Here is an 8502-nt window from a genome sequence, read left to right on the forward strand (position 1 = left end):
ACACACACGCAGAGCAACAGCACTTCAGCACTGACCACGTACAGCATTGCGAGTGTAAGAACATGCAGCTTGAGGCCCACCTGGTTTTCATAGGTCTCCTCTCGGTAGCGGATGGAGGTCTCGCTGGGCGTGATGTTGAGGTAAACATAGTGGTCGCAGCCGATGCCCCAGCAGCGGCCCTTCCCCGCAGTGACACGCTTCAGCTCCAGCAGCATGTCGTCTGCACGCTCCCACCGCTGGCCAGCTGTGGAAAGGCTGTACACCCTGCCATACACGTCCACGGCCCACAGCAGAGTGATGGGCATGATGGCCCCTGGACGGAAACAGCAAGAGAGCACTCATCTTTCCAAACTGTCTGGTACTTATTTTATGACTCTGTGCACTTTATTGACATCCTGAAGAGGTACGGCCATGAGTAAAGGCAGCATTTATATTCATCCTTGAATAGTTGAATAGTTATTTTCCCACTCTGGTAGTTAGCAGCACCATAATAAGAAAGAGTTATAGAGCCATATGAGAAATATGTGATGAGCTGTGTCAAATTTCAGTATATACTTACAACAACATGTACAAATAGTCTGCTTGGAGCAATAATGTGTGTCTTATATGTTTTTTTCCACAAAAAAGTACAATTTCCACATTAAAATCCTTAAAAAGGCGTCTACTTCTTCTACCTCATCACAAATTCCAGAATAAATGAATATGCAAATGTTGTTTGTTTCTAAAGTGTTCCCTGTTGGACACAAGATCTCCTACTTCACTGTAAAGTCCACTCTCAGTGTGTGTGTGCACTGGTGGCTTCAGTTTCTGCATCACACTTGTATAAGTTACAGACTGGATTTGTCATCTGTATTGTATAACGACAATAAAGATGAACCTTGATATCATCAGAATTCAGTGGGTAAAATCAGATTGTAGATTTTTTTTACTTTATTTTCAGAATGCTGGAATTCAACTTTATTGAATTTAACTTTACTCTGAAAGTTTTCAATTCTGACTTTATTTTTTAAAATATTCCCTGAGCATTTTTTTCTTGGACTTCTTAATTTATCTTAAAATCACGAATTTATTTTTTTTAAGTGACGACCAAAAACGTGGTGGTTTTAATTTGAAATTTCTGACCGGAAGTCTTACTGTTACCCTCGCTGGCCCAGCTTGACACTTGCTTTATCGTCTGATACTAATCCGCTACGGTATTGACTGTCACTGTGCCTCGGCTGTTCATTCAAACAGGCCTTTTATTCTGTTTAATTTAAACAAATGTAACCAGCCGCCTGAGCTTTATTTTGAAACGGAACCAACGACTGGAAAATACAGAGGAAACACCTGGAGTAGCCTAAATGCAGCCATTTAACCACATTACATAGTTTTTATATGTGTGTAATTTTCCTAGAATAACTTAACATCCCTAGTAGCCTGCAGTTTACACACACAAACACAAACACAAACACACACACAGTTAAATCCAGGACCACAACCACAGTGGGCTCAAACAGCAGCCTACCTGAATATTGCTATCCGATCCGCGGTTGTCAAGGGAATATCAACAGACGTGTCATGACATCAAGTGCAACAGCTGATACCTGCCGTCTCCGAGGCCCATGCTAGGACACATTCAACATGTTAGAAACCCACCCACCCTTCAATGACAGCATGCTAATAACACACATAGTGGCCCGATATAGGTGCCGCAAAGTCGGCTATAAGCTGTTTACATCTCCAGGGGAAGCAGGCGGCAAAGCCAGGTCACGCCCGGGGAGGAGGGGTCTTCAAACACACAAAACTATTTACTCACAATATATGAGGCTCTGGCATTCATGAGCGACACCTGTGCGGAGCAGGGTCATTCGTGCACATTTCGGCGGTGCTGTTTGATTCACATCCTGGACCAGATAAGAGGAATGTCCGACTCACAGTCCACAACGGGAAATGGAGGAAGTGTTGCTCTGATTGGTGGAAGCTGTGCAGGAGTGTGGGACCTCTTTCTCCTATTGGTTGGAGAGCAGCAGCCTCTTTTTTTCCGACAGTCGAGGGTGATTGACAGGGCATATTTCAATTATTTATTCAGCGCCCAATGAATTATTGAAGCGCAAGGTTTGGTTTTACTTGTATGGTTACAGTATATTTACTGCAGAGATGGTCCGTGTCCAGAAGAGCAACAACAGACAGCAACAACAGACAGCCACAACAGTGATGGAAAGAAGGGGATAAAAAAGAGAGGGAGAGCAGACATGTTTCATTTATGGCCATCTTTATTAAATAACGTTGGTGTTTAAATACCATGGTGGTGTGTTTGAGTAATACCCCGGACAGCTCCCTCATCCCCGGGGGGCCCAGGTTCAGCACCTTGGACAGAGGTGGGGACACCTTTAGTACAGTGTTATAATGACCCCCCCTCAGCTTTATACCATGTGTCATATCGAGTTCATCAACAGTCCTGCATTCAAAATGTTATTAAAAGTGCGTTTTATCAGCAAAATGCACTTTAAAGTATAAAAGTACTCACTGTGACATGTTATTATATATGACATCATCATTTAATGTTAAACCTGAAGCATTAGTGGCTCATTTTATGTTGAGCTCAACTACTAAAGGTTTATATACTTTAAATGCAGACAGTTTAGTCCGGTGGTTGTCCAAACTGCAAAGGGTCACAAGATGAAGCTGAGGAGTCAATTTGTATTAAAAAGTTTGATTTTTCTCAAATTTTTTTTTTGGTGCAATATTAGATCATTTGGCCTCTTTGGGCCTCAAACAGCTATTTAAATACAACCAGTTAATATTTATGTACACATACAGGGAATATGACTGTTTATCGTTGCTCTCAATGTAAAGAAATAGACATAAAGCTAAAAGCAACGACAACAAAGCTGAACAAAGGTAAACATATACATATTTAAATCAAAAATGTTCATACAAGCAGGTGGAAAAATAAATAAATATATATGAAATGATGCAAAAGTATAAAATATGACACATCAGACAGTTTCTGTACATTGTAAACAAGAGTTCAGGTTACCAGGTTACTTTATATAACTCTTTATACTTTATATACACTGTTAGACATCTTAATGAGGGAGAGACGAGGAACCACCAGTTTAACCTTTAACAACACAGCAGGTGTCTTACAATCTTATCATAATTATGTTTTTTGATATGTTCTTTCCACCATTGTCCCTCTGGGAGTCTTGAAACCGTACCACAGCTTAACATCATACTTTATATGAGTTAAGTTTTCAATTCACCACCATCTCCTGTTGTGATGTAGAAGAGACACTATAAGCCACACAAACACGAGCTGCTGGAATAAACCACAACACAAATAACAAAAACCCTTATCAATAAATCAAACATTAGGCTGTGATATTATTTTTAATAGTTTCTAAGTGTTACAGGTTGACATTTCCCCCTTTTCAGTGTGTGGCCCTTTAAATTATTGGACTGTTTCTCATTTAAAGGATGAAATCACGCTATTTCAAAACATCCTGTCGACCTCACCGCAACCCTCTGATTAAGGAAGCCAACACAATATTATGCAACATTAAGGGTAGCCCACTCACAATCAGGACAGCCCTTATGTAAGTCACAGTGTAATAAGTTTTCTGTCCACACACACACACACACACTGAGGCTCTGCTCAAACTGTGAACCGATAACTAATACCCTGTATGGCTGCGTTATGTATCATTATTGTGCTTCAGGGATGAAGGCTGCTGGCTCCGCAGTGCTCTGCATGCAGCAGCTGCACCGCCACAGCCTGTTTTTATTTGCACGCCCTGTCTCTTTAAGAAGCCTTTTCGGTGCGCAGAGGCTCTACAGCAGCTCATCACATGATTCTTCTCTTGTGACAATCCAGACAGAAAGGAAAACCTTCCTCACTTCCAGCTGAGTTACAAGGTGCTGCGATGACAGATGACTGTTGTTTTGGTACCAGAGGACCAACCGCGGGCAGGGAAATGGAGTTAAGTTAACCATTACCAGACTGACTCAGCTCATTCCTGTCTCGAAAAGTGGACGTTTGGTAAATATTTGGGGGGGTTGTTGCGCCGAGGGGGACAAAGTTGGCGCATGGAGAGGGACGAAGTTTCATTTTGGCGCAGCGTCTTTTCTTTGTTTTCTTTGTTTTTGTCGCCACCGCGTCGCGCGACAACAAAAGCCAACTAAAGCCGGAGTTCAGTTTCTTTTCTTTTTTTTTTTAAAAAAAGAAACCCTTTTTCTGTCGCCGAGTTTATTTAAGTTGAGGACGGAAGAAAAACGAGACAACTCGAGGACGCATTACGTCGGGTGAGATGGTGGACAGCAAACCTCTTCTTCAGGACAGACCTCCCGCCTACAACGCCGTCCCCGGGGCTTATGAGTACGGCCCGCAGCAGCACAGCTATGGGGCCATCCCGCAGCCGGCCCCGCCGCCCTACCCGTACCCCGACGGCCAAGGCAAGTAGCCCCGTTCATGTCTCACACACACACACACACACACACGTACGCTCGTTTACCAGAAAGTACCCAGACGAGGAGAGAGAGAGAGAGAGAGAGAGGACTCACTTCTGCCCACTTCCGCCTTCGTTCAGGCATTAAAGGTCGCTTTGTTTCGGCTCTGCGACCGTCACTGAGTCAGCGGGTAGAGGTTGAACCACCGTGTCACAGATGTAAAGTTAGAAATACCCTGAAAGAGTCATTAGTGTCGTTTATCAGGTAGTCTAATGTGGCGCATGCGCAGTGTGACAGCAGCAGCAGGCTTATTGTGTTTACAGACATTAGGAAATATGCGCCTTTTTTTTAAAGCCACTGCTCATTAACCATAAGTAATCGATACATTTAAACAGTCTGATTATTTACAATAAATCGTGTGTTTTTATAGGAAGCAACAGGGTGTGGAATATGTTGAAGTTTAGGTCATTTGCAGCACAAAACTACTCTACTTGTACATTGTATGTCGGCTTTATGTGAGCCGTAAGGACATGGAAGTTCCGTCCTGAAATTAATACTCAGTTCTTGTAATTGCATGTAATTTCCTGTTTGCTCAACCACGTGATTCAGGTCTCCTCTGAAGATGAGTCTGTTGCTGTAGTTACAAACGGACAATCATTTTTTCATACTCTTACTGTCTTTATACTGTTTTTATACTGTTTTTATACTGTCTTTATACTGTCTTTTTCTCTCTATCCACTTTGCTGCTGTAATATTGGAATTTCCCTAACCCTAACCCTTATCTCATTTTAAAACGGTGTATGTATTCACAGTCAAAGTGTGCGGTCTTGAGAGTTTTAGTGTCACGGGGAGGTTTGCAGTCAGGTGTTTGGTTATGCCATCAAAGTTCACTGTGTCACACAAATCCCACTGCAGGTGTACACAGGTGGTTGAGAAAAAAAACAACAACCAATCAATATGAACCAGTCACACTCCACCTCTGGTTTTTTGTGACCTGTTGTTTGACTTTCTCCAGCCAACTTGAATCTCTAGCAACTCGATCATGAGATTTGCCTGTTGAGCTGTGAGAGACATTTAAAGGCAGACTGATGATTGGACCTTCGTTGTAGCGACCAGTCAGTCTTGTAACACCGGTAAATCCAGCTATCCTGAACATATCACTACACTCTTACACTATAATATCACAAATGCTTGTTGATACTTATTTTCATACAAATAGATACATTTTAGATGACTTTGTATTAGTGTATAATTATTCCGTTACCTTAGAACGAGCTGTTTATATCTGCACTATCACCTCCTTTCATTTGGTGCTTAAAGACGTTTATTACCTCGTGTTCTGTTGCTATCTACTTTGGTGCTGTTGAACCCGTCCATGGTGATAAGTGCAGCCTCTGATGAACACGTGTCACCGCTCACATTCAAATCTCCATTCAAAACCCGGTCGGATCATTTCTCTAATTAGCAGAGCTACGTATATATAACGTGCACGCCATCTCCTTCTGCCAACCACAGGATACCCATCAGCCCAAATGGCCCCTGCTGTATCCCAGCAGCCCTACACTGGGACCTACACCATCATCCAACCCTCTGTAGTGGTGGTGGGAGGCTGTCCGGCCTGCAGGTAAACACACACACACACACACACACACACACACACACATTGGAGTGTATAATACAGGAGATAACAGAGGAACACATGATGCCTGAGTGTCCTACATACATCAGAACAGTGATAAACATTTACAGTTCATACACAAAGAGCAAATAATGAGGTTAAAAATAGCTGACATGAGATACCGTAGCCCACTAATGAAAATGAGGCCTTTCAGTGACATGTGAGCTCTAGATTAGCACATGGTTAACCATGAGGGTCCCATGCTCACTGTGACTAATTCTGAACCTCCTTTAGAGGCTCAAAACCATCACTTTACGTCTTCGGTCTTTCTTTGTGTTCATGCGTTTTTACCATGTGTATGACGGCGCTCGCAGTGCGACCTCATGTCAAGCGGACGCGGCGTTCAGATTTAGATGACAGTTTAATGTTGGTTTTCACTGTGCCTGAGTCAACATCCTGTCAGTCAGATGATTTTCAGCCTCAAACACGTGACGCGGCCGGTCAGGCCACGCGGGGGACAAAAAGGTTGCTGCAGGACACAATTCACAGGAACAGCAAAAGGAAGTCAGACGTACTCCCATCCACTATAATGAAATCCACTATGTATCTATTGCAGGAAGTTCAGGAACCTGGTTGTGTAGCTTTTCATTTCCCAACAGCGCAGCAGCATTGTTTATTGTCACGAGGTGAATGAATAACACTTCTGCTGGGTATACTTGAACGTTTACGTGGTTATTTGTGTCGCAATCATTATGACTGTCAGTCTCTGAATTATGAAAGCATATAACTAAAAGGAAAAAGAGGAACACCTCAGTCTTAAATAAGGTTGACTGTTGACTGACTCCACTTACTGCAGTGGAGACCTGTGTATTTTCAATGACTGCAGAGTTAATGAACGACAGGACAGCACAGACACATCTTCTTTCTTTTTATCATCTGGCTGTTAAATTCATGCGTTTAATGTATTTTTTTTGCTCTATAAAATAGGGACAGATCAGATATTCTGCATTTTCCCCAAATATTAAACATATGCTTAAAGTACCACAGGGTAAAAATACTCTGTTACAAGTAGAAGCCCTGCATTCAAAATCCTACTAATGTAAAAAGTTCAAAAGTAGTGGCATCAAGATTTACTTTAAGTTGAGTTATTAACTAAATGTAGTGGAGTAGCATTAAATGGAAATACTCAAGTACCTCAATACCTCTATTACCCTATATTACCCTATATTATATCATTTATAACAACTTTAGACACTAACAGCAGCCGAGTACAGTTCGAGTCAACATTTGCATCATTGCCATGTTTCTTCCTCATTGCTCCGTGAAAGCAACAATTCCTGGCACCAGCGTACAAATAAGTTGCGCAAAGACAAATAGTTGTGACATGGCACTGGAGCACATAGTGTGGTGCGATGCGCTGCCATGGTAGACCAAAGGCCGTGTGCTCACAGCGCCGTGTAAGCGAGCCCTTTTTTTAGGAGCTAGAATAATATTAATAAGGTCAAACCCAGTTCATCACTGCAGCATAATCTAACCTAATCAGCGTAGTTAAGGCCTATTTATCGAGATTATTTCTGTTTAATCCGAACCCCCAAAAACTCCACAGCTCTGTGACACTAATGCCATTAACAGTAAGTGCTTTCCCGAGTAGCTTTTCATTTCCCATCTCTTCAGCATCTAGGTTGATATGTTTCAGTTGGTAATTCCCTCTTAAGGCCTCCAGCAGATTTACTGGCTGCACTGCTCGGCGTGCTGCAGTCATGAGACCACGGTAGTGCTTTGTTCGCCGCTCTGTGAAGACTCCCCCTGAATAACAAGTTACTTCATAACTTGTTTTGAAGGTTGCACTTTCTTTTCTCTAAAGCTCTTTCAACCTTTTTGGAATCAAACTAAGAAGTATCTTAAGCCAAATGCTTAGCGCCCTTCACATCAGCACAAACTGAAAGGTCGTGTCAAATGTACATGTTTTTAGACGGTCAGTGAGACACTTAGACTGGCCGGCTTCATCCTCTTAGTAGTTTGTCTCTTCTGACTTAAAAATAGATAACTGTTGAGATGTTTAATGATTTCCTCTCTCTCTTTTTCTTCCCTCCTTTCTTTCTGTGGGGCACGTCTTCTCTAACCAATTAGCAAATTGAACCCTTTGTTCTTTGAGAATGAGGTCAGACTCAAACCGAGCGGCGTCCCCTTGGTGGTTGTTTACTGTGAAATGTCAGGACACGGCTCAGATTGGAGATAATGAAGCGAGCCCGCAGATAAGCACTCAGTAAAGCGTTATTAGTGTAATGTAATCACATGTGATACTGGTCCGACCTCGGCCACTTCTGAAGAGCCTGAGCGCCGGGGGGGGCGTGGTCACATTGTTGTAGTCGTTTTGTGTCTAATTGCCATCAATTTGTGTCCCTCTGTGGTAATCCGAGTCTCTTTGTGGTCATTTTGCGTCTTTGTTGTTGTTT

General features: G+C 42.5%; 2 protein-coding genes across 2 annotated transcripts in view; one reads left to right on the top strand and one right to left on the bottom strand.

Annotated features, from left to right (window-relative positions):
- Positions 1 to 1914, bottom strand: part of tecpr1b (tectonin beta-propeller repeat containing 1b) — a 12468-nt gene extending 10554 nt beyond the window's left edge. The window contains exons 1-3 of the mRNA XM_035654597.1: positions 1796 to 1914; positions 1505 to 1604; positions 43 to 313 (exon numbers count right to left, since the gene is read on the bottom strand). Coding sequence (XP_035510490.1) covers positions 43 to 305 — 263 coding nt within the window. The 5' untranslated portion in view covers positions 306 to 313; positions 1505 to 1604; positions 1796 to 1914. The remainder of the gene's footprint in view (positions 1 to 42; positions 314 to 1504; positions 1605 to 1795) is intronic.
- A 1877-nt stretch (positions 1915 to 3791) lies between these two features.
- bri3 (brain protein I3) lies at positions 3792 to 6687 on the top strand. Its single transcript, XM_035655085.1, has 3 exons — positions 3792 to 4434; positions 5944 to 6052; positions 6663 to 6687. Exons 1-3 carry the CDS (start codon positions 4290 to 4292, stop codon positions 6685 to 6687), a joined length of 279 nt encoding a protein of 92 aa, XP_035510978.1. The 5' UTR covers positions 3792 to 4289.
- The last annotated feature ends 1815 nt before the right edge of the window (positions 6688 to 8502 follow it).

Source organism: Morone saxatilis, unplaced genomic scaffold (genome assembly GCF_004916995.1).
Source record: "Morone saxatilis isolate NCDOM2014 unplaced genomic scaffold, NCSU_SB_2.0 Contig14, whole genome shotgun sequence".
NCBI lineage: Eukaryota > Metazoa > Chordata > Actinopteri > Moronidae > Morone > Morone saxatilis.

Excerpts from the sequence above, each read along its gene's own strand:
- bri3 (XM_035655085.1), top strand. The coding sequence starts at position 4,290 with ATGGTGGACAGCAAACCTCTTCTTCAGGACAGACCTCCCGCCTACAAC. Across the intron at positions 4,435-5,943 it reads CCCGTACCCCGACGGCCAAG|GATACCCATCAGCCCAAATG; the intron begins GCAAGTAGCCCC and ends TGCCAACCACAG. Across the intron at positions 6,053-6,662 it reads GGAGGCTGTCCGGCCTGCAG|GAAGTTCAGGAACCTGGTTG; the intron begins GTAAACACACAC and ends TATCTATTGCAG.